General features: G+C 35.9%; 3 protein-coding genes, 1 long non-coding RNA gene and 1 pseudogene across 8 annotated transcripts; 3 read left to right on the top strand and 2 right to left on the bottom strand.

The window, feature by feature from the left end:
• The first annotated feature begins 9232 nt into the window (after window positions 1-9232).
• LOC113355876 lies at window positions 9233-11765 on the top strand (annotated as a pseudogene).
• Window positions 11766-14203: 2438 nt separating this feature from the next.
• Window positions 14204-15451, top strand: LOC113359305 (flowering time control protein FCA-like). Its single transcript, XM_026602962.1, has 4 exons — window positions 14204-14345; window positions 14563-14703; window positions 15183-15253; window positions 15404-15451. The coding sequence occupies exons 1-4, from the start codon at window positions 14204-14206 to the stop codon at window positions 15449-15451; spliced, it is 402 nt and encodes a 133-aa protein (XP_026458747.1).
• A 519-nt stretch (window positions 15452-15970) lies between these two features.
• LOC113355879 (mitotic apparatus protein p62-like) lies at window positions 15971-18260 on the top strand. Of its 2 annotated transcripts, none has more exons than XM_026598854.1 (5): window positions 15971-16077; window positions 16185-16240; window positions 16769-17183; window positions 17347-17671; window positions 17785-18260. In XM_026598854.1, the coding sequence occupies exons 2-5, from the start codon at window positions 16227-16229 to the stop codon at window positions 17871-17873; spliced, it is 843 nt and encodes a 280-aa protein (XP_026454639.1). In that variant the 5' UTR covers window positions 15971-16077; window positions 16185-16226; the 3' UTR covers window positions 17874-18260. The 2 variants fall into 2 exon arrangements, with proteins under 2 accessions (XP_026454639.1, XP_026454638.1); XM_026598853.1 differs by having other exon boundaries at window positions 15972-16077; window positions 16173-16240.
• Window positions 18261-18378: 118 nt separating this feature from the next.
• Window positions 18379-21681, bottom strand: LOC113355880. Its single transcript, XM_026598855.1, has 2 exons — window positions 21524-21681; window positions 18379-19531 (listed from the first exon to the last, which is right to left on the bottom strand). The coding sequence occupies exon 2, from the start codon at window positions 19527-19529 to the stop codon at window positions 18918-18920; it is 612 nt and encodes a 203-aa protein (XP_026454640.1). The 5' UTR covers window positions 19530-19531; window positions 21524-21681; the 3' UTR covers window positions 18379-18917.
• Window positions 21682-21840: 159 nt separating this feature from the next.
• LOC113355881 lies at window positions 21841-25387 on the bottom strand. Of its 4 annotated transcripts, none has more exons than XR_003362637.1 (4): window positions 25112-25387; window positions 24508-24711; window positions 23521-24227; window positions 21841-23396 (listed from the first exon to the last, which is right to left on the bottom strand). It is a non-coding gene; the product is annotated as an uncharacterized LOC113355881 (long non-coding RNA). The 4 variants fall into 4 exon arrangements; XR_003362636.1 differs by having other exon boundaries at window positions 21841-23711; window positions 23959-24227; XR_003362634.1 differs by having other exon boundaries at window positions 21841-24227.
• Window positions 25388-25690: the final 303 nt, after the last annotated feature.

Genomic DNA, 25690 nt, shown 5'->3' with positions numbered 1-25690 from the left:
GGAATTTTTAAGGTGTTTACTTGGAGTGTTGTCTATGTCACTTCTATATTTATCTAAGATATAAAACAAAGCTTGGCTAAGTTTTCCTATATAAGTGGTGGTCCAGATTTGTCTAAAGAGAAGATAAATAAATGGTCATGGTTTTTTCAACTTAAATATTAATTAGTATAAGTGTTTTATTAATTGGTGTCTCATTAATTTCTCATGATAAATGATTTATTAATTTTACATCATAAATGTCCCTTAATTAATATTAATACATATCTCCATCAATAAATAATTTTGACAAAAAATATTTCAATAGATACTATTGGTGGCGGTGGTAGTAGAAAAAGAAGTAGGTTCTTGCATTCCTGTATTAGGTCAGTATTTGGAATTCCTTCTCTTTTTCTTGTCGGGATTTTCAATCATGTACCGCTACAAGCGTGTTGTTTCTTGTTAGTTTTTCAATTTGACGTACTTGAGATCCATGTAATCATGATTTCCACTAAAGAAAATTGAATTATCAGAAGAAAAAAAAAGTAGGTGGTGGAAGCGATGGAAGGTGTTACTAAGTGGTGGAGATGGTAGCATTAGTTTTGGTGGAAGAAACAGTGGCGTTGGATGGTTTTAATGGTGGTGATTTTGGTTTTTTGTTTTTGAATCAAAAATAATTAAAAATAAAAAAATACATGACGGGTAACATTGTATTGTGAAAAATATAGTTGGTTGTTTTTGACACGATCAATAAAGGAGGGTAAAAAATATTTTTGGGATGACACCAAGTCATATAAGACAAAATGGTTGTTTTTGTTACCAATGCTATCTTTGGTAATCGTTCGTACGCATGATTTTCAGTATTAACAAAAAAACATACAGTTGAATAAATTAACTGACGACCTAAGTTTGTTAAACCCAAAATTTATACATGATGTCCGGGATCAAAAGTTATAAGTGTGCCCAATATTCTACGAGGGATGGGCAATGGTGGTAGTGGAGAAAGAAGTGATATCTGGTGGTTTTGTGGTGCTGGCGAGTATTGATGAGTAATAATTGACTATGTTGATTATGTGCCGCTACAAAAGGGTAACACTATAAAGTAGAAATGTGGTTGATCGTCTTAATGCTAATATAAACTCGGTTAAAATACATGAAAATTAAGAAGAAGAAAAAAACATTTGGATTCACGTTATACAATAAATACTAAAAACTACATATTTAGTATCAGGGTTTGTCCCTCCAATAGATAAATCTAAGGTTGTATTGAGATCCCATAAGCAGAGCGCGAGTTGGTCTTGGATTTCTAAATGATAAAGAATATAATGAAACGTTATCTCTTGGTTTCTCCAATGAAAACCGAAACCTTCTAAAAAAAATAATATATCGAACAACAGTTAGATGGAGCGCATCACCACCAGTGTAAACTTCTCTGAATTGCTACATATCTAGTGAAATTTCTACAGATTAATCTGGTGATTTCATCCTACCGTAATTTTTAACGAGGCATGCAATTAAATCTCTAATAGTGATTTTAAAGGTATTTAATAATTACGAAATCCTCTTATAAGTTTTGTTTATGCAAGTATTGATTTAACTTGGGTTCTTTTATATATTTGTGTTAAGTTGATGACTTTTTGATTTGAATACATGTTTCGTTAACAAAATTTGATACATACAGGGTATTTTCTTTGTAACACTGATGTTAGTCTTGTAGACATTATCTGACTAATATTGGAGTATTTGTTTAATCTCAAGACCGATTAAACTCAGTGTGTGTTCTACACATTGAAGGCTACAGAAGTTTGTGTAGGCTCTACCTTGAAACTAATAATTTTTCTTCAGAAGGTTAGTTGAATTTATGTAGATACAAATATCAATATGACTATGCTCTTTATTGCTCCAAATTACTTGAGTAACTCTAGATGTGAGAACGCCATTCATGCACTACTTAGTATAGTTGACGTGAAATCTTTTTATCCACAAATTTCTTCAAGTTTATGTTATCAATATGATTAAGAAAGAATCTTACAAATGTTTTGATTTACTTTTATAAATTTATGTTTTCAGCTCACATGTGTTTATCTCAGCCTTCCAATTGCCAAGGGTTCTTCATTTTTATAACTCTCACATTTGCAAAAGATAAAATAATAGTTTTTATCTATAGTAGAGAAAATATTATGGGTTTTTGCTTCACTCCTTAAAGCCTTAGTTATCAATAATTTCGAAACCAATGTAGTCATAAACATCATGGAGTTGGATTGCCAGTTTAGGTATATGTACTTTTAGATGAAATATTCTTTTTGAAATTTAAAATTAATGGTACAATGAATGGGGAAAATATCTATTTACTGTATTTTTTATTTTATTTTCATGTTGGCACAACATTATTACTCCGTCCAGATAATATACTGAAATAACATGCTTAAGTAAAAAAATAAAAAAAATCAGGTAATCCATTATTTTTCTGCCCAAAACCTATTTGAATATCAAGATAATTACTCACGAAAAATGAAGCAAGAGGAATGTGAACAATATCGTATTAGAGACAAAATATTCTGTGTCGTTATGGCACGGGTTAAGACCTAGTATACATATATAAAATGTGTATATTCTATAAGAAGTGATCTATATTCGCTTTATTTTTTCATTATAAATTTTAACTAACACAAATCCATTGGATTATCCGCACCCAATCCTCTCATCCGTACATCCATTAGATGCAAATCCGTTGGATTGGATGCGGATGCCAAATTTGAAATCCATAGTGAATTGGATTGGATGCGGATGAGGTAAAAACCGGTCCATACCGGCCCATGTTCACCCCTATCTCCAATAGCCGATCGTCCCTTTGAAAGGTGACATACAACTTACCTTTCAAAGAAAGAATAGAAACGAGATCCCCACCTAATTTGGGAAGAACACCTCTAAAAGAATGGAGGGCAAAGAGTTCCCTCATATCCCTCCTAACGCCTGTTGCATTTCCTCTGCATATTCTCTTCGTGCGACATTATTTGTCTCCAGGGTGGAGAAACAAAAGTAAAATATATACCCTTTCTTCAAATGGAGTACTGAAAAGAAATACAACTATGGAATCTCTACCATCAGGAGGTGATGTCAAAACACAATCGATCAAACAAATTTCTTTGGTCTTCTGATCCACTCAACAAGACTCGATAACTGGATGGTTTCTGAAGATACAGGATTCCATAGAAACAATTCCCATGTTTCCAATTATCCAAATTGGATACGCTGTCGTCTTCGCATACAATAACTAACCAATTCTGATGAAAAGACTTTTGCCAGAAAGATTTCCCACTCAATTCCGATATGGATTTTCTACAAGTTTTATTACCAGGATCGAGTATGTTATAGGAAGATTGAGATTTCATACTTTTTCCATATGCGAAAACAAGCCATGGTGTTGCTGCCTTTGGCACTAGTGGTGGAGTCTGACATTGGATTCTACCTGACAACCTCGTAGTCATTGTAAGAAATCTAAAGAGATTGAAAAAATTCGCAAGAAAATACGAACCAACGTTGTATACTACTTATATAGGGAGAGAATTCAAGGTTTCCTTTTTTTTTGGACTCTACTAGGGTTTCCTTTTTCTGGACTCTACAAAACTTGTAGCCGTTGCAAGAAATCTTAAAAGGTTTAAAAAGGAAAAAAAAATGAGCTAACAAAAGTTCGAACATCTGACATAGATGGGTATTCAAGAAGAGACACACCAATGAGCTACCAGGACTCAGCTGATGGTTATCTAATGCATAGAGGCCTTATATCATATTCTTAAATTAGAGAAAACCATCCCAATGATCTTTCCTTTTTGTTCAACATAAATACTAAATTAATTATGAATTATCGATTTAATATAGCTTCACAATGAATATAAATCATGTTACAATCATGATATAACTCTTAACTACTTTTTTTTGTTTGTTTTTTTTTGAGATTTTTTCATCATTTTTATGTATTTCTTTTAGTTTATCAAAAAGAAAATTAATTGTTGTAAAGAAATTATTGGAGAAAAAGAATATTTAGCTGTATATAGGCACTCAGATCAACTTTGCGAAGCAGGATTGGTTCTGAGAACAGGTACGTTTCGAGGTGGTTCGAAGTTCACAATCTTCAAGTTAAGCACGAAATCTTTAAGAGTAATGTTTTGGAACTCAATCTCCCAGAAAGACACAATGATGTTCTTGAAATAAAAAAAAAGGTCTAGGAGCCTAGCTAATACCCTTTATATTACTCTCATATATCAAATTCAGTGGAGACTACTCACTACACTAATAAAATTACAAACCATTAATATCAAATTCAGTGGATGAAAAGGGAGATAAAACCACCATCATGGTGTAGATAACTAAAAAACATGATAATAACTAAATTAAACTTTTTAATTAACCTAGAAGAAATTTAAAAAAAAAAAAAAAGAATAAACCTGCTCAGATCTAGCCCAAAACTGACTGGATATTAGCAGAAAAAAAGCTTTTAGAGGTGTTTTTGTTGGGAAAAAAAGGAGGAAGAGAGGGGGGAGAGAATAACAACCTTCCAATCTATTTATCAAATTACACATTTGTGTTATGCTTTATTTTACAAAAAAAATGTTCATGAAAGGAACTCCCTCTTTTCGGGCCCTCCAGTCGGTCGACCCAATTAGATAAATATGGCTAATCCTTGCCATAACCCAATTATCCGAATTATATATGCTTTCGTAACTTTTTTCCACAATAATTAACCAATTCTGATGACTGTTGTAGGGCTTGTAGCCCGTTGATGTGCGTCCCAAATTCCCAATATAGTATCTAGGGTTTTCTTTCTACATGTATATATAGGATATTGTTCCATGTAACCTGATGATGCTGATAATTGAATCCTCTTTTTGTCTCTTTACTTTGTCCATATTTTTCACTGCAACATGTTATCAGCACGAAGCTGTACCGCGGAGCTATAAGAGATCGATTGTTTTTTTTTCTTTTTCTACATGGATGATTTCCATCAACGTTATCATGCACGACGACTCTACCAACTGGTGCAATTTTTTTTCCGTTCAAGATTGGCTATGGTTTATTCCTTGAAGATTAGCGTGGTTCAGATCCTATTTTTTATCATCATGGACGCGTTACCAGGTATTTTTTTTGAACAAAGAAATTTCGTTTCGTAGTTTATATTAGGGTTTCACAAACGTATGATTATAAAACATAGAGATTTCACTGTTAGATTGTCATGAAATTATAATATGTTCAACACAATTAGTTATTACTTAGTCTGTTAAAATTTCAATCAAATCGGAATATGATGCAATCTCCAAAACTAAATTTTAATGAATCTACGTACGTTCAGGAAAACCCTAATTTAGAACATCGTCGAAAAACCAAAGTTTTAAAAAATCCAACCGTTAGATTAGTCTCTATTTTTTTATGTGTTACATATTATTCTCCTTGAAGCACTATAAAAATTTCATAAAGATCCAATCATGGGAAATACTCCAAAGTACATGATATTTTTCAGTTGTGTCCACATAAACGTTAATTGGAACATGCATACGTCATCATGAGTATATTTTTATATGGACGTTGGATTTCCTTGAAATTGTATTATTTTCAGAGAAAAATTGTGATGAATCATCTGTAAAAATTTAATCATGATCGGACTATGATGCATTTGTCTGTTGATCAGAACAGTTGAACAGTTGAAAGAAGATTTTTTCAATTTTTAGGGTTAATGATATGTTTTGAACTCATATGCTAATAGTTTCAAGTTTATGATCAATGGTCCTGAGAACTTCATATATAATGGAACATATATGTGGACTTTTGTTAACCATGACATAGTCAACCCAATGGACCGGGCATTGACCAATCTGTTGACCGGGTTCTGATTAAACCAATTCGATTAAGATTTGACCTTTTGGACTCAGAAGTACTTGAGCGCCATTAAAGAGCCTATGATATAGAATTCAATTGTTTTTAAAAGGTATTTACTTCCATCATGAAACCTTCAACCAATGACGATGCATTTTTCAAAAGATAAAGGAATAACTTCTACATTTAAGGCAACATATTGATTTCAGACGATGGAATGCTCTGAAGAAGGTTTTTGAAACTTTCATGAAATTTCCCCCCCGAAAATTTGAATGTTCATTGGAATTTAAAACACTTGTAATATTGGCTCAAGTAGTAACAATACAAATTAAATGTATTTACTGAGCATGAGACATAGACGTAATTCTGACTCATTGGAATTAGAGTTGGACGCTTGGTATAAACATTTACTGAGTATGGTACAAGTGATGAAATGCAGGTATCATATAGTAGCACCCAACTACGATATATATAGAGAGTTTAAATGATAACAAACTCACTATATGTTAAAAGAAGGTCATACCCCCGCTAGTCAACTTCAATGGCAATAAGAAACTTGACCAATTAATACACTTACATTTTGATAAGTTTTTATTAATTATCTTTATTCAACTGAATTTTGTATGATGAGATCCTGGATTATTGATTGTATGGTAGTTTAGTAAACATTTTTTTAAGTTAAAATAAAGATTTTTTTTTATGCGAAGTACTAAATTCATAGTTTGTATTTATGAAATGAAAAGTATATCATTTCCATGAGACTGAAATACTCTAAAGCACTTGAGTTAAAAGGATCATTCATACATTATGATGAAAAGTACATCATCCTCATGAACTGTAACACTTTAAAGTAAATGAGATAAATTTTCTTTTGTTACGTAATAAGGCCACACCACTTATTACACAAAACTCTTAAGGAAATATATTAAACTGCTTGTTGAATTGTTTCCTTATGTAATACCATGCGATGATTGGATCATTACAGATAATAGCCAAGCGAATAAATGCTCAATCTTTGTTGCCTAATTAGTATAAAGATTAAAAGTTACATGAGCTCTGTAAGAACCAAGAGCTAGTCACACTTTTTTAAGTTTCTACAAAGTCTGTGCAAATGGTTATTGAACGAAAACTAACCGTGAGAATGGGAATGCATCTACAAATTACCTCGAATGAATGTGAAAGGAATCACATTTTAGAGAAAATAATGAGTCAATTAGTCAAGTTAACTTTAAATTACTAATACTTGGATAATTGACAATGTAATGTTGGGAATTGACTCATTCAGGTTTTGACACAACCATAAAGACACTTTGGTTGTGATATATGATGTTCTGTTTTGAAAGAACTCAAATGGGCATATTTTTGTTTGAGTTAAGAAGAAAATGGGAATCACAAAGATTGAAAGAATGCAAAGTGAAGGCATCTCTAACAATCAACTCTTTCTAAGTATTCCTGATGTTTGTTTTACCTTTCTTGATCAGTCAAATTAAAGGGGTCGGTCATAATATCAACTTAAGTGGATAAATTAAACATTGGAATAATTTTTAGAAAATAGACGAGTTTCATGTTCGATAATGTTGTTTAGTAAATGGACGAACAACCTACAACTATCCATCAAAGTTAACTAAATTCTAAACAAATTTTACAAAATCACCCGGGATTTCGTATTGGTGTTATTTATTCCTTTTCCCTTTATCTACTCGCCAAAAAAGGTGTTTCTCCCGACCTTTTTCCAACCTGCTATAAAACCAGAATGAAATAGTACTTCGATTATCAATCTGGTTCATTTTATGCATGGTTTGGGTTATTTTCGATCGACAAACTTCTTCGAATTGGAAGAAAAGCTAAGAAAAAAAAAAAAACTCTGGACAGTGGAAAGTTTTGAGTTGTTGGGAATGTTTTAAATGTTATTCAAAGCTAATGTACCTATTTCCAGGGTAAAGAGTATAAATGTAATATGAATTCGACTATTCAAGGGTAAGATCGGCATTTAGCTTTTCAGATGAGACATTCCTTAACAATTCAAGGGTAAAGAGTCGGTGGATTTAAGCGTAGACCATGTTTTCATGTAGCGCAACCATTTGTCAAAGGACCGTTTTTTGGGCACTACTCCATTTTGGAGGGGGACTAGTATTTGATAAGAATATCACCCTATAATTATAAGGAGTGTCCTAAAATTTGGAAATGACTAACCTACCCTTAACCTAATTTAATTTAAAACAAACCTAATAAATATATGTATGTATATATATGCCACCACCTCCTCCCATCACCGCCGCCCACCACCACCGACCATCACCTACCGTCTCTGACTACCACCACCACCAACCACCACCACCTCTCTATATATATCTTAATTTAAATCATTAACAAAGATATTATCACAAACCCATTACTTGTCATTCGTTTTTGGTTGAAAAAATGAGAAGTAATCATCAAAATGAGTTGAAAATGGAAGTTGCAGAGAGAAGCCCGACCAGGAATTATGTGAAAAACTTTGTCGAACTAGCCGAACTCAACTTTAATGGAGTTTTTTTTTTCCAGAGAAAAGTTCGGTTAGAGAAAAAACTGTTGCGTGACCGAACTTTTAGTTCGATTACGTCGCAAAAAGTTCGGTCACGCAGCAGTTTTTTCTCTAACCGAACTTTTCTCTGAAAAACATATATATTGAGTTCGGTTACGTCGCAATTTTTTTTCCTAGCCGAACTCCTAGTTCGGTTACTTCCCAATTTTCTTCTCCTCACCGAACTTTTCCCTGAAAGAAAAAACTCCATTAAAGCTGAGTTCGGCTACCTGTGTTTTCAGAAACATTAGCCGAAGATGAGTTCGGCTACCTGTTCTTCAGATGTCGTAGCCGAACTTTTTAAGTCAAATCGAAATCAATTTGTAAACTATTCATTTCTAGGAATGTTTGGCCAATTCAAGCACTATTAACTAAATTTGAGGTATTCGTGAGTATGCAAAACATCATGCTCTTGTTGTGGCTTTTAAAGAAAAAGATCTAACTTTTTTCTTCCAAAACCCTCATCTTCATTCTTCTTCTCCCTCTCAAATTCTTTTTTTTGAAAAAAATCAAATTATTAATTTAATCTCACTAATCATTAATTAATTCACTAATCATTATATTAGCTTAATTAAAAAGGGTAATTTTGGTACTAAAATAAATATATAAATAAGGAGTGACTCAAATTTACTTTGAATATCCACCGAAAAATAAATAGTAGTCCCTCCAAAATGGAGTAGTGCCCAAAAAAAAAAAAGTTCTTGTCAAAGACAAAAGAAGAACTTTCGGCACACATGAGTAACCAAGAGAACTGGGCCCCAATATGGGCCCATTATGCCCACATATACGCTCTAATTCGGAGTCTTCATCGTCATCATCGTTAGAGGTATATCCGAAAGAAGGGGTATACCTGGAGCTTCATTTGTATCTGATGTTCAAACTTATTTAACAATATCTCTTTTTACAATTTCTTCAAGAAAGGTTTGATCTTTTTCTCATTCTGTTTTTGAGCCTTGATTTAGGTATTTATATTCGTATGGATTTATTCCAGAATTTATTGTAATTTAGGGTTTTGTAGAGGTTTTCGAAAATGGGTTTTATTTATATAAGACTGCACTGTAATAAAACATGTTTTTTTTTTTTTGCTGATTTTAGAGATTTTAAAAAACATTTGATTGATTGAGAACAAATTACGGTGTATTTAGGTATTTCAGAATGAGATTTAAGAATGTTTTTGGCGGCAGATTACATTCATTCATGGTGGTATTTAATAGAGGAAAATCTTCCAACTTCTTGTATTTGTGAGACCTTCTGGCATTGCTGTGGGCATATGACTTAGAATAGGATATGCTGGTCACCAATAAACATTTGAACAAACTATATACAACCGCTGTATTGTTACTATGGACTAAATTAAAAAACCTTTTTAATCTTAATTCTCAGGAAGATATCGAAGAGGAAGACAGTGATTACATTGAGATGGTTCTGTGGCACCAAGCGATGTCTGCACAAGCATCTGATTTGAGCCACTCGTTAGACTCTGAACCAGATTGAATGAAACAGAATGGAAGGAAGACCTATTCCTGGGTTACGTCCAAGTTGGGGGTTTCAGTCCAACCAATTTGGCAAACATGTATATGCTTCTAAGATTGGTGTTGATGTCAGTTAGATGATGGAGAGGATTTGGGGTGAGAACTTCTTTGACCCATCAAGCAGATCATTGCCATTTGCATAATGCTCAAACGGGCAAGTTATGGTCTATGCTGCAAAAGCTTGGTGTCACAGTGAAGAATGACGAGAAGGATTTGATTGGGAAGCCCTTGATGAAGCGTGTGATGCTGATGTGGGTACCTGCAGCTACTGCTCTACTTGAAATGATGATCTTTTATCTCTGTTCTCTTTCCAAAGATCAGAGTACAGTGTCAAGAACCTGTACGTGGGTCCTCTCGATGATCAGTATGCCAATGCCATCAGAAACTGTGATCCCGAAGGGGAATTCTTACGCTCTACGTGTCTAAGATTATTCCCTGCATTTGACCAGGGTAGATTCTTTGCCTTTGGCCATGTCTTTGCGGGAGAGGTTGCAACAGGTGCTAAGGTCAGAATCATGGGAGTGTCCAGAGAAAGACTTGTACAGCAAGAGTGTCCAGAGAACTGTTATCTGGATGGGAAGGAAACAGGAGTCTGTTGAGGATGTACCTTGTGGTAACACAGTTTCCCTGGCTGGATTGGATTATTACCAAGAATGCAACCCTCACAAAAAAAAAGAAAAAGGAAGTTTATGCGCATCCTATCAGAGCCATGAAGTTTTCTGTCTCCCCCGTTTCGGGTTGCCTATTGACTGCCGTGTCCAAGCTGGTTGAAGAGCTTACGCATCTGTCCAAATCTGATCCTATGGTGGTTTGCATGATTAAGGAGTTGGGCGAGCACATTATTGCAGGTGCTGGAGAACCCACATCTAGAGATCTGTTTAAAGGACTTGCATGACGGTTTCATGGGTGGTGCGATATTGTGAAGTCTTACCCTGTGGTGTCATTCTGTGAAACTGTGATAGAAAAGTCTTTGCGAACTGTGATGAGCCAGTCCCCAAACAAGCACAACCGTTGGTACTTGGAGGCATGCTCTTTTGAGGGTGCCATTGATGATGGTCTTGATACTACTGGTCCAAACATGGTTGGTCCAAGAGATGATCCTAAAGTTCGTTCAAAGATCTTATCTGAAGAGTTTGGATAGGGTAAGGATCTTGCAAAAAATATCTGGTGTTTTGGTCCTGATACTACTGGTCCAAACATGGTTGTGGATATGTGTGAGGGAGTTCAGTATCTTAACGAAATCAAGGAGTCAGTTGTTGCAGGGTCTCAGTGGGCATCAAAGGAAGGTGTGCTGGCAGAAGAGAACATGATAGGCATATGCTTTGAAGTATGTGACTTGGTTCTTCATTCTGATGCCATTCACCGAGGTGGTGGACAGGTTATTCCTAGTCGATATCCAGGCTCCGAAGAACGCTCTTGGTGGTATTTATGGCGTGGTCACGTCTTTGTGGAAATGCAGAGGCCAGGAACTCCTCTCTATAACATGAAAGCATATCTACTCGTCATTGAGTCATTTGGTTTCTCTGCCCAGCTTAGTCTGCCACATCAGGTGAAGCTTGCCCCCAGTCTGTGTTTGATCACTGGGATACGATGATGACTGATCTTCTGCAGCCTGGCACTCAAGCTGCACATCTTACGACTGACATCAGGAAGAGGAAGAGTTTGAAGGCTCAGATGTGACCCCTCCTCTCATTTTGAGGACAAGCTTTAAGTCTAAGGTATTTGTTTTGGAGTGTTGAATTGAGATGCTGAGTCGTCTCAACTGTTAGACATTAGGTTAATAATGTTATGGTTCTTTTTTCTTGTCTTTTCTTTGTACGGGTCTTTTTTTTTTTTTCTCCTTTGGTGCTGAATTTATGTGAGTAATGTTTGTAGAGTCTGCGTCATCCATATTTTAGTTGGATTGCACGATTATAAAGTTAATGGACACAGTAAAATGGAACAACATATTAGATTTCCCTTTCCAATACACTTGAGCGTTTTATTTTTATTATTATTTTTTTTTAAATAGCTGCATCTTTTCCTTTGTACTTCTACAGATATTTGTTTTACTACTTACCTACTGGGGAGCCTGAGACCGAGATTCTTTGCGGTGTCTCATTTTAAGATTTTTTGTATATGCTATTTTCAATATGGTCGCCAAACTTATTGGTAAATACTTCACTGCTGACTATGTTTTACATGTGTATGGATATACTTTGTTCTAATTTGTTACCTTTTGACCAATGATAACAGGCTTATGTGTATCGGTTTTTCAAAAAGAAGCGTATTGTGCTGTATGGCACCTTGATTCAACAGGTTTGTGGCCACTTAACACATAACTTATCTACGTTTGAATATTCCTTATAGTTTATCATTTTTACAAGTAAACTTGTCTGACAATGCATGAACTATTTCATTCTTTCATGTGACTAGTGGTCCAATTCAAAACTCCTCGTCCAATTGTTTCTTCTTTATCATATAGTATAAGTTCTTCTAATTTCAAGGAGTTCGAGGAGTTTTGAATTGGACCACTAATCATGTGAAAGAGACCAATTGTTTAAAAAAAATACTTTTTCTTCGTACCAACATATTTGAGTGATCCAAGGAAATTATTCGGTTTCCATCATTGTGAAATTGAACATGGCTTGTGAGTCGGTGTTCTGTTGGGTAGGTTTGTTGGCTTTTCTGTGGATTAGCATCAAATCCTGTTTAGATTAAACTAAGAAGAGTTCCGCTGAGGTTTGTTATTAATATTTTTGTGCATGCTAAGAAGACTTCCGGTGAGGTTCGCTATTCATATTTCTTGCACATCTTCTTGATTGATGTCATTTTTGTATACATGTTGCTTAGGTATGAGCATTTTTACCGGTGAGGTGCTCTGGTTATTATTTCTTTTTCTAGTCGACATTTTATGTTCATTCACATTAGAGATAGTAAAACAAGTCTGACTGTAAATGCTTAAGCCCAGGCTCATCCAGCCTTTATTTTGATCAAGCAGGGTTTTTTGAGTCTTGGCCACAACGAGTCCATCATCCCGGTCTCTTAATCTTTTATTTCTTGTTATCTTCTTATCATTCCAAATGACAATGGGTAAACTGTGAGTTCCCGGACTAATTCCTTTACGTCTTAAGCATGAGGCTTGGGCTCATACGCTATCTTGTTTTAGTACTGACTCATCCCAGCTTATTTTCAGCCATAATCTTATAAATATTCATTGCCATTTTCTGAAATTGTGTTTCTGATGAACAACTACGGATAAATAATGATGATAAACCATGCTAAAAATTCAAGTGGCCCCATATTTTTTTTTTGCATTGTCTAAGTTGGTTGTTTGACTTCTGAACTTTCATTTATAAGCATCCACCACATGCTGGCAGCTCGGAGCATTTTCTCAAAAGTCAAATTTTTTGTAGCTGTGTCAGTTATTGTTTGATTCTGTGTACCACTCTTCGTCTTCGGTATCTGTTACCAAAAAGACAGTTACCAGTGCTGCCTTATTTTATGAGCTTCCTAACTGGATTTCATCAGTTATTATTTGCATAATGAATTACCATAGGATACGACCTACGTCCTTTTACTGGGATGATCAATATAAAGAGGTTTTGTTCTTATTTCTCGAACAACTGGAGTTTATAGAAATAAATGCTTCTTGCTTTTGATCACATTGAGCCACCACCATCTGCTTCTTCAGAACTGAATATATGTCTTGCTCCAATATGGCTTACTTCTACCTTAGTATGCTATTTTTGGTGCTTCCTTAGAACGTGCAGGCCCCCCCTGCATTACGGACACTTTTTCTTCGCATTATAGGTTCGAAATCATTTTTCCTTTTTCTGTCTGGTTGTAGGAACTAATAGTCGATTTTGAAGTTTCACAAGGCACATAGTCACGGCCCACATTGAGCAGTCAGACTCCGCATGTCTATGGCTGGGAGCAAATGTTGTGCTGGACTCAAGTGTGGAGATCCGTTTATTGAGAATTTGCATATCACAACCCCAAAAGATGCAAGTTCCGCATCTTACTCACAGACATAACACAACAAGGCCAGTTACAGACTTATAAGTCTCCACTCGATCCTCCCTTAATCAGGTTTTCCGTCGCAGATCTCATCTGGTAGTAGGTCAAGTGCCAGTTTCCCAGCCTCAAGGTCTAGCAGGCTGCCTCTGTTGCTCCTCAGGTGGCTCCGAGCTTGCGACAAGGTGTCTCTGGTATACAGCCGCAACAATTGTATCAGCCTCCACACCAACCGTCTTCAAAGTTATCTCAGGTCCTGTCCCGGCAAATGCAAGCTTTACAAGCTAGCTTTCAGTCATCACAAAAAACATTCTCTCAGCTACAGAAAAGGTTGCATATGATGCGGCAGTCTGGTCAAAATCTATCTCGCCAGCTGGATGCCCAGGCAACTAAACTACAGGTTACTGCAGGTACTGGATTTCTAAGCATCTTTGGATACCTTCTCATTTAGTTTTGCTGTCATGCTAGGCTGTACAGTTTTATGACTAGTAGGGTCCACTGTAAACAAGGACTATGGTGGTTTATCTGTGCGTATAGCTTTTTACCTGTATACCTTCGGTTGCAGTCTCCATGGGAAAATTCCCTAAGGGCAGACAGTTTCCATCAGTCTTGCTTCTGCCACTGCAGCTGCTGTGCCTGGGTTTTCAACAACAGCTGCTACAACTCCTGCTTTATCACCTCTTGGTGGGCAGGTTGCACTTCCTCCTTGTAATTGGACAGAACACTCCTCCCCTGAAGGGTACAAGTACTACTATAACAGTGCAACAAGTAAAAGCGGGGTAACGTTTTCCTTAATATTCTCCTTGCCTTATTATTTTAATTTTCACATTATAGTTTTCCCATATGGTTTTGCAAAAACTACCTCATCCACTAAAACCTCCGCTTTAACAATTTCAATCTCGGTCACAATCACAGTCGCAACCACAGGTTCTAGCTACCCAACAAGGCCCTCAATCACAAGACTCGCAACAAAGTCTGCATCCCAGGTCATTAAATTCGCCGGTTAGTGCCCCAGTTATATGTTATTTGATTGTTTTAGTATGATATATGTTGCCTTATAATCAATCCATAATATGTGGATATCTTTATGTTTCAATACCAGGGAGCCGGTTCCGTTTGTCATCTAAATGCTCAGGTAAATTCTGAAACTTGTTGCATCTTGCTATTGGCCTTGGGGATTCACCAAGTCGGGATCGTTCCAAGTTACATGATTTGGGCGTTAGTTGATTGTTCTTTGTATCTTGCAGCATGGGACTGCGGGAACTTGGTTATGCTGAATCACAGCCAATTCAGGTGTTGCCCTGCTCGTTTTCACCAGGTATACTATGTTAACTTATTGGTGTCAGTATGATGGAAATATTAGCGAGTGTCTTCTAGTTTCAAGACTTTTAGTTTCTCTGTTCTTTACCCTCCACCTAAAACCAAAATGGAAAGAGTAGAAGACTAGTGATGGTTTACTTTATCGCAGGGCCTTCAGGCACATGAGTGGGAATGGAAGAGCAAGAGCATAACTTAGAACAGAAGTGATTCGGAAGCAAGATGCTAGCTAAAGCTTGTGTACTTGACGAGAGAAGATTGATGCCACATGCATGAAATGAGTGGTACACAATGGTTAATGTGGCGGAATGTATGGTAGAGAATGCATGCTAACAAGAGCAGAAGTCTTGAGGAGTGGAAGCTGTGATGTGCACTTCAAGTTCAAACTTCTTTGCCGCTCATATCATTAGGATATTCTTATTCTAGTAAATTTCAATGATTAAGCTTCTCGGATGCAGTTGTTTAAGTCGACATCCATTTTAATTGTTCTTTCACTCTGTAACGAGGTACAAATGGTGTTCTGAGTTTAGTCCATCCATGAAAAACTTGAGAAAACTAACCAAATAATCCACCTTAAGTCATGATGGGGTTCCCCTAAAGTCACTTGTGCCGGCAAATGCGTCTGCAAAAGTTGGCGGTACGTTGTTGATCGATTTACACCCACAATGTCAAAATGTCTCTTGATATGGTAATAGTAAAAAAAAAAAAAAAGACCGGGTTTGAATCGGTTTCCTCTACCCGTTTTGTTTGTTTAAGATGAGTATAAATACGAAAGCCAGCCGCTGAAAGAGGACCCTAGGGTTTGAGGATCACTTGGTTCTACTGGTAAGACTCTCTCTCTCCCTCCCTCAATCTCGGTCGGCTGTTTTCATCTTAGAATCAGAGTGATTTTTCCTTTTAACTGTTTTGTTTCTTATAAGTTTTGGGTGCAGGAGGATATCTGTAGAGGTGAAATACTTGAATTTTGTGGAACGATGAAGTTAAGGAGGTATTCATTCTTCTTATGATCTGCTTTTGAATTCATAATAATATCAATTGTTGTATGTATGATCCAGTTTAAAGGGACCAGACCTTAAGTTGTTTTTTAATTATTACTATTATTATTTTATTTTATTTTGTATTACACACTTATACTCATCTTAAACCAAGCTCAAAGCTAAATAATATTTTATATTTCTCTGTATTAGGCTACAGATTTCTTTTTTAATTTGTGTTTTTTTTTTCTTCCTTCTTTTCTTATGCTGCTGTTTGACTTATCTGAGTTAGATCCTTCAGTAGGCTCATGTAGTATTTCTTTTACATAAAAATGAAGGAAAAATTTGTTTGACATTACACATTTAAGCATGTATGTTGGACCATTTTATACGACTCAGACCCTTTCAAGACCAAGATGGCAGATATAGTATAATATTGTGTTATGTCTTCATGATTTATATACCAAAGTCATTTGAATTGATCATATGTGGTGTCTGTCCAACAATTGCTCATTAGTCTCTTCTTATCCTTTCTTCTTCAGCGACTATGTTTACGAATATCGCCCCACTGTAGAAGAAGAAGAAAAAGAATTGGTTGCAATGGCAGTAGATGCTGCTAAGAATGTTTTGAGGTCAGCTCAGTCTTCATATAATGTTGCTGCTGTTACACCTGGTGTCGGTGTCGACCACTTAATGCCAGATGCTTATAAAGAAGAAGAATCTCTTGAACCACAAAGAGATGATGATATCTGCTCTACTACGAGTACTATAGAATATACTTACCCAGAAGAAGAAGAACCAAGCAAGAATTCTTATGGGGATGATGAAGACGACAAAGAAGATGAGGAAGACAGTGAAGAAGATGAGGATGATGATGAAGAAGATGAGGATGATGATAATTCCTCGATGTTTTCAGATGCCGATTATGGAATGATCCCAGAAGAAAAATCACTGACTGTGAGTAATTATAAATACTCAATTGAATTTTTTTTCCAATATTTTCTGATGCTATTATAAACAAAAATTGAGATGATCATATACGAAACCTTTGCAGCCCCGAACTTTATCCATCTTTTCAGTATATTTCTAGATGATGTAATGACAATAAAGAGGTTTGCAGGATGAGGACTCGGAGAGCGACAGCGACAATGGCAATGTTAGCAAGTCTCCTGTTAAACAGCTAAGCAAGGATGACTGGGTTGCTTCGTGGAATGAGGGAGATCCTCAAGAGCATTTGACTTGGATTAATGTGTATGCTTATTATAGAAAGAAGGAAAAAGGCTTAGGAGGATATGGAGGATATGGAGTTATTCTACGCTATGACGACAGTGCGAAGCCAGTCACTGCTTCAGCCAAGTACTCAGCAGATGGAAAATCGTTTCTATATCAAGTGTTGATGGGAATAAAGGCCGGTGTCAAACTTGCTGAGGATCATAACCTTCCAGGTCGTTCTGTCCGATGCAATTTGATTAGTGTTGAAAAGTCTCATTATGTGTGCTGCATGTTACTGCAGTAATGATGAATGCAGAAACTCATATGAGCACGACAAAATTTGCAGGAAGTGTGAGGCTTATCTTGATTGGTTTGTGGGTTGCGATAGGGGGTTGTGGCCTCTTGTCCAGGATCTTAAAAGCCAAAAAGAACTAAGTTCAGAAAAATGTCCAAAGGCATGTAATGAAGCTGCGCATTATCTGGCAAAAACGGCAAAAGCAAAGCATGATGGGAAGAAGTTAAAAGGGATTGCCGGTGATGATGAGGATCTCGGTGAGATTAAACCAGATAATTTTCCACCAAAGCTAAAAGATATTCTTTGGGCAGATGCTTTTCGTGGTATGTCATACTACAGGGGGTCATGGTAAAGAAGATATGAACACTCTATTTTGATTAGTAGCCGTGTTTTTATGTTTGAACATCTATTAATATGTTTGAATATACTGGGGCTGGATTTTATGGATTCCATCTTTTCTGGGATTTATATGATGTTTTTAAGTTTTAAGTATGGATTTGGGCGTGGTGATATATATAGTGATTTTTGATATGTCTGAGTTATCAGTTTGACTGTTTTAGACTCTTAACAGAACTTACAAAAATAGCAAAGGTACATAAATATTGAAAGGCCTGGAGGGCTGAATATTGTTGGAGAGACCGACTCTTCTCACTGCTTTCGGTACCATTTCATATAAGACAAAAAAGTTAAAACCAATTCTGGCGGGTTTTGGGGTCAAACAAACTTCTGAAATGATGCATGTTCAAAAGAACTATGTGCTTTGGCAGTTTTCAAACCCTGAATCAACAACCTACTGCTGCTGCAATCCATCAGTTAATCTATCACCCGAGTTTTCTATGTTGCAGGTGTTGCACTCTACATTTTTTCAAGACTTGCCAAGAAAAATCTGAAGTTGCAGCAGCCAAATGCTGGACAACCTCAAGCAGAAGCGAAGGCACTCTTAGTGGCTCTTGAAAAATAAATGGAAGCTCATTGAGACCAAAGATACCACCATTTTAGACTTACGCTTTCGCATGAATTCGAAGCCATGGCCAATATCCAAGACGAATTTTGGACCGTTTAAAGCTGATGGGTGTGCTGCATATGACATTGGCTTCACTGGATTCATCTGCTTCTTGTTCAACCACCATGGCGCTGGCTTAACACCATTATGTGTTTCGCTGCTGCTGCTTCTTTTAACAGCTTCATAATATCAAGGGAATAGAAGTCGGGAAATTTTCTTCGCGGCGGACCCATTTGTATCCAATAAACCTCTCTTTTGATCCTCTTGGGTATTTTTTGTTCTCAAGTTTCCTGATACATTTCATGAGCTTACAGAATTCTGGACCATGAGTATGTTTATCGAATGCCACATCACCTTTGAGGATATTGATTGCAAGCAGATTGTCGCACCTCGCCTCAAGCTTTGGACACGATTTGGGATTCACATTGCGCAACATCTTCGAATATGCGTAGATTTCCATGTATCCTGTGTTGTTTCCGTGACAAGGATCCCTGGCTCGGCCATATCCTTCGAGTAGAGAATTCCCTTTTCCATTCCTAATGTCATAACCATAGCCAAGGGACTTCTTGTCCTTTGATCCAGACGCATCAAAATTAGCACTCAAAACATCAGGCCTAACCGGGGGATGCCAACACGATTTCTCACATGAAATTCCGTTCCGCCAATATGTCTCTGGGTCCTCCATTTCGTGCATGATGAATTTTTCACCATCTTGGTATGCCTCATCAAGTTCCGGCATCTCGGCAATTTTTGTCCTCTTCGAGTGGTGATGCTTCTTACCTCTTCTCCCCATTTCTGTCGAGGCAAACAAACCAGATCACATGAAAGAATGGACCAAAGTGTCGGACAAACATAGAAGAACCCATGAGAAACCTACTTCTTTTCTATCTTCAATATCAAATTCAAAGATATGAAAGCAGTTATTTATTTGTTTCCCCCAAATGCAGAAAGCTTCACAGGGTACTGCTTAAACCAATCTTGAGCATACAAACATTCTAATCCAAAGAAACAGAAGTTTTTATGATGACAAAGAAGATAATGAACATAATTTTGAAGGAAGATAAATTGAGCAATACAGCGGTATAAGGATACAGAAAAAAGAGTTGTGAAACTATGTACAATACAATGACATACTTAGCCGTAACTAGAGCCTTCTAGTAGTATATATAGCTTCTAAAAGCTCATATTCAGTGGCAGAGCAGGACTTCTCAGTCCTGGGGTCAAAAACAATTCTGACATTCACAAAAAATATTTTTAACGGTATCTAAAAGACAATTTGGAGTTGTTTTTTTTTGAACCATAGCAATATAGGCAGCAAATGAAGTCCGGTAAGTAATCTAAGACGCTAAGGTCATAGTCTACAATAATCAGACAGCTGAATATGAAAACATCACATAATAAGAGTTTTGCCCACATTTCGATCCGTGACCTTATTATTAGGCTCAATATCGCGATAGAGTTACTCTTTGATATTTTTCTCATCTTTTTGCTCCAGCACTTGCCCAACATTCTCTTTAACTTGTTTTAGGATTTCATCAAATATTGGGTGCCTAATTAGTAGTAAGACAATGAAAATGTACATAGGAAAATGAAGGAAAAAATCAAGTGGCTTGCTCCATTTTTCCGCAAACAAACTAAAAGATAGCAAAACAGCACCATAATTGCAAAACTAGATGAAATCGCACGACTACACAGGTCCACAACATGAATCTAAGAGGCAAAATGTAAACTATACATAACATCTTACACTTCACCAAATGCATTATAATTTATACAGATATATGAATATAAGATACGAAAAGCTTTCCAAGCATACAAAACGTAAACCACAATTCCCAATTGAAATTTTGAGAACACACAAGTTAATTCGTAATGCAACTAGGTAAGAATGTATGGTGTTAGCCAGAACAAACTTATTTGTTCAATACCACATGTCATCTTATCAATCTTTCACTTGACGATTTACTAACAAGAGGATGAACGTGTATAAGAAACCACTTGCACAAAGAGTGAATTGTTTTATTTGTTTGCAAGAGCAAGTAAAGAGACTCTCTAATATGCTTTTAAGTACTTGTTTCACAACCAGAAACAGTCAATGGGAACATGAAAAACTAAAAAGGATCAAATAAGGAATCAGAAGAAGTGTCACTGTGTGAAGTCAATAATTACATCGAATCAGTAACATCATTTTAATCTCTGGAAATTACGTGCATAACACCTTCTATACTAACATCGTCGTTCCATGTAAACGTTAGGAGGGGCGAGGGGAGATCTAAGATATTCAATCAAGATTAGTGAGCTTCCTGTTAGAAACTGGTCAAAAGGATTCTTAAGTTGTATTTCGATCTTAGTTATTTTCACCAACCAAACATTCATTCAAACTCGATATCACATGAAATGCAACAATGTGACGCGTCATTCATATGAGAAGCGCCATATCACTTGTTTTCGTAAAAACTTGAGAAGGTACTTTGGCTGCGGTTTCAGTTTTTCAGACCGAACATTTAAAGAGTAACATCAGCAGTAATAATAATGAATCTCTTGTTGTAATAACATCAGCATTTAGATCTAAACACGAGCAGTAATAATCGCTTGCTGTTAGGGTTTGAAAGCGGACAGGAAACAAAATTTCATACTAAAATTAAATCGCTTGTTGTAATAACATCAGCATTTAAAGATAAACACGAGCAGTAATAATGAATCGCTTGCTGTAATAATCGACTAATAATTAGGGTTTGAAAGCGGACAGAAAACAAAATTTCATACTAAAATTGAACGTTACCATACCACTGAGTGATGTTGGACTTCGGAAGACTTGATTTAGGAATTTGCCATAACACCTTCATCTGATCTCGATCAGTTTTGGGGTTTTCACAGGGAGATCGAGAGAGTGAATAAATTGGGGGTTTGGTTTGGCTTCGGGCAAGGAGAGAGAGATTATATTGGGGCTTGTATATTCGTCTCAATAGAGGTAGACATAATATATATATATATGTTTGGGCCAAAATAATTCTACAATTCAGGCCCGGTTCTTGTTTTGTGTGCCACCATACGACACAGACCAGTCAGACGAGTTATTAACAATTTTATAAAAAAAAATGCACTTATAAACAAATGATCGACCTGCATTTCACAAAGTCTCGACTACACATTTCTATCAAGTTGCAAAGCTAAGGTCAGGCACAAACAAACCAATTTCTTCAAAAACAAATTTGACTTGTGAAGTTCAAAAAGTATTCTAATCCACAAATTTTGGTGCACCAAAGAAGAGAGGGACCCCTTGACAAGTTCTCCAGAGAACACCAAACCCAATAGCCAAAACCATGCCATCTTGAATAGATTGTAGCAAACCTTGCACCAACTTTACAAGATCCAGTTTGTTTTGCCGAATAAACAACCACTTTGCCTCGGTAACGGTAATAATAGGCTGCCCCTTGAAGATAAGTAAATTTAACAGGAAACTCACAAGAAACAAAATGCACGGACTCGTCCAAAAATATCACTGTGCACATCATGAATCAACATGCTTTCACTTTCATAAAACTAATTTCACACTAATATATAATTACTTAGTACCATGATTCCACTTAGCCAATGTTGTTCAAAAGAGGCACTTGATTATTTGTCTATAATTGTGCTAAAATTCTGTGAATACTAGAATATACCATGGAAACAATTGACAGTACCAGAAAGTTGTATATCATCTGGTTTCAAAGAACACCTTCAAGACGAGAAATATTGTATCAACTCCACGCAAAATTTAAAATTACAAGATACATAAAAATTCCAGGCGATCTCATTTAGTAGTTATCAAGATTTATACTCCTAAGCACCGATGATAAACTTAAACATTCCAAAAATACTACAATTATCTAAACAATAACACCAGGAGATCCTTTATTACCAAATACACAGGGCATAACATTTTCTTCACATGAATGATACAATGTACAAAAAGAACAGAAGATATTTTATTGTGGCAATAAAACTAAAATCGTATCATCATTGAAATTCTAACATTTAGCAATTTGGTCTCAACTTGATTTGCATATCTGGGGTTCACATCCCTTCCTACAAGTTGTTTATCCAATGGAGAGTGATGAGCTATAGATGCAATCTTATTTTTAAGCAATACAGATTCTTGGCAGGAAACAGATTAGATGCTGTCATGTTGGATCGAAGAAGATTAATCTTGACAAGAAGTTATTTCCATGATATAAACTATCTATCACAAGGGCTATAGCTTAGTTGGTAGAGCAACTCATTTACACGCAGCAGTGTTTTTTAAGGGGAGATCATCATGCAATCAACAAAACTGGTCTCCTGGACAAATTGATGTCTTACTCCATATGGTTGAGAAACAATAGCCTAACAAAGACCACGTTACTGATTTGATAATTGATAAGGTGAGTTCAAGCATAAACAAGAACACTAGGTGTTCCTCCGTAATAATTTAACACTTAACGGTAAAAGCTCATCAAAGCTCTTCCATATCAAAGCACAACAAAAGTTAGTTCGAATACATACCTTGCTTGATTCATAATAAAAATCATGATAACAAGTGTTCCATCCGCAACTTATCTTTTTTTTATAAAGGTGTAGGCCTTTCGGTTTCTTTCATGTTTCTTTGATGAAGATCAGAAACATCCCTCCTGCCCTCCTGTTTGCAGCACTTAATGTATTGGTACTCGTTAGAATTAGAATTAAACAGTACCAAGAAACCAGCAACGGAACTAGGAATTTATGTCTGGGGAGCCAAAAAAAGTTTGTAACAGTAGACGAACCATGAAATTGAAAAGAGAATATGATAGTGGCAAGGAAAAGAATAGAGAACTTGCAACAACAGAGCTTGAGTTCTTGATCGTCCCGAACTCTAACCTCAATAGAAGAAGAAACATAAATGAGAAATAAAGGAACATTAGATGACCACTACCACGCTTGGAGGCGACCAGAAAATGAACCAACTGCTACACCCCTGAAAATTCACCAAGCAAATATCCACTGTTAGTGAAGTAGAACAACTTAAAAGGGCTAGAAAAGTGTAATGGATAACAACGTAAACGAAGACCATATCAAGTGCCGTTCATTAAACTGCTTACGAGGAAAGAAGTAAAGATTACAAGGTTTAGATATGAGAAGCTGAGACAATTTAATTGCAAAAGATCACTGTCCATTAAGATTGTTATAAAAAGAGAAAATTTCTTAGCACAGTTTTTCCTTACCAAAAAGGAAAAAGAGTACAGTGGACAAACGTAAATCTCTTTGCTATAGACTACAAGAAACGGCAATTATCTCTCAAAGAGAAAGAGAACAGCCACTTATGATTTCCAGATCTTTAGGCAACAGAACAAACATTCTCAGGTTTAGCCGCAGCATGAGAAGTAGTGAGACACTTTATAGAACTAATATATTGCTCAGGAAATATACAACCGCACTCTAGTTCCTTCCAAGTGCTACATTCTTCTTAATTCAATGTCGTACAAGGTAACTTCTGTAAAAATGATGAACATGTGATAATACAATAAGAAACAATGAACCATAACTACAGCTTGATGCAACAAAACACATCATTCTTGATGGATACATAGATCGAGTGCAAAATTACAACCTAGATGAGATTGAATTAAACAAAACAGAGAAATGCAGAGACAAATTTATCAAGCACTTAACCTACTAAGATTAATGAAAGTTGAGTGAAGCAACTTTTTCAGAAATACAATTTATCTAACACTGAACCTACTAAAATTCCTAACCAGAATTAGTATACTTACTGAGATTGAGCAGGGCAGGGAATTCTTTCGACGCTCCATTTGGGTAAAAGAGTATGAATACTGGATACGATAGGGAAACACATTAATACTAACACATTGGGCTAATCTAAAATTCTTACCTGGGCTAAATACTTTTTTTTTAAAAGAATTACAGTAGCCTATACAAGTTTTTACTCGTTCTAGGGGTCACCCCTACTTCCGTCACTGCAAAAAACAGATATCAATCAAAAAAAAAAAATATCAACTGACAAGTATATGTAACTCAAATTTGCTAAGAAACACCATCACTACCAATTATTCCTTAGATTTCTAAGATACTAAAAAAAACAAAAAAAAAAACGATCTTCCTTGTTCTTCATACAAACTTGCTTTGAGAAAAATAAAACAAGACGGATAAGTGTTAAATTTTGTGAAAGAACAAAGAAAAACAAAAAACAAAAAAAACCTATCAAAAATACATCTCTCTCTTTTACACATATACTCTCTCTAACATCGAAGGTATACAGATAGTTCTACTAGTAACTCTTTCTAAAACACAGATCATATATAATGATATATATAGATGTAAATCAGCGCTTAAAAACTCTTACACTATTTTACTTACGAGTTTGAGCGGTCATTGATGGGATCACAACAAAAGAGAATTCATAGCTACACAAATCTGAGGGATATATGGATTCTGTAACCGTTAGGGTTCTTCACAGCAGCAAAAGTTTTTTATAAACAGAAGGAGAAAAAAAGAACAAGAACATCAAAAGAGAAGGATACCGGAATGAGAAAGATACCAGATCTAAAAGAGAGATGAGAAACTTTAGAAACCAACAATAAAAGTTACAGAAACAAGAAGATGAGGAAGATGAAGAATATGAATGAAGAGAGAGAAGATGAAATACGTTATTGACGACAACTTTTTAGGGTTGGGTGAAAATAACTAAAAATTATAGTATGACACACCTGAACCGGTCGGCCGTATTATTTGCCATAAAAAGAATTACCTCACCGCCAGAGTCAAGTCCATCGATATTCGGCAACAAAAGCAAACAAATGATGATCACATGTGACCGTTGGCATCCAATGTTCTACATTTTGTAAGTGTCTTATTCATTACTAGGATATGACCCGTACCGTTACGGCACAGGGCTATGAGTTATTTTTCTGTTGGTTAGATATTTTTTTCTTGTGA

Source organism: Papaver somniferum, chromosome 3 (assembly GCF_003573695.1).
Source record: "Papaver somniferum cultivar HN1 chromosome 3, ASM357369v1, whole genome shotgun sequence".
In the NCBI taxonomy this organism is placed as follows: Eukaryota; Viridiplantae; Streptophyta; class Magnoliopsida; order Ranunculales; family Papaveraceae; genus Papaver; species Papaver somniferum.
Note: the sequence above shows the minus strand (reverse complement) of the source record. Positions and strands in the feature narration are given on the sequence as shown.

Excerpts from the sequence above, each read along its gene's own strand:
- LOC113355880 (XM_026598855.1), bottom strand. The coding sequence starts at position 19,529 with ATGGGGAGAAGAGGTAAGAAGCATCACCACTCGAAGAGGACAAAAATT.
- LOC113359305 (XM_026602962.1), top strand. The coding sequence starts at position 14,204 with ATGCAAGCTTTACAAGCTAGCTTTCAGTCATCACAAAAAACATTCTCT. Across the intron at positions 14,346-14,562 it reads TAAACTACAGGTTACTGCAG|CTGCTGTGCCTGGGTTTTCA; the intron begins GTACTGGATTTC and ends CTGCCACTGCAG. Across the intron at positions 15,254-15,403 it reads GCCCTGCTCGTTTTCACCAG|GGCCTTCAGGCACATGAGTG; the intron begins GTATACTATGTT and ends ACTTTATCGCAG.
- LOC113355879 (XM_026598854.1), top strand. Across the intron at positions 17,184-17,346 it reads CAGAAGAAAAATCACTGACT|GATGAGGACTCGGAGAGCGA; the intron begins GTGAGTAATTAT and ends AGAGGTTTGCAG. Across the intron at positions 17,672-17,784 it reads TGAGGATCATAACCTTCCAG|GAAGTGTGAGGCTTATCTTG; the intron begins GTCGTTCTGTCC and ends CAAAATTTGCAG.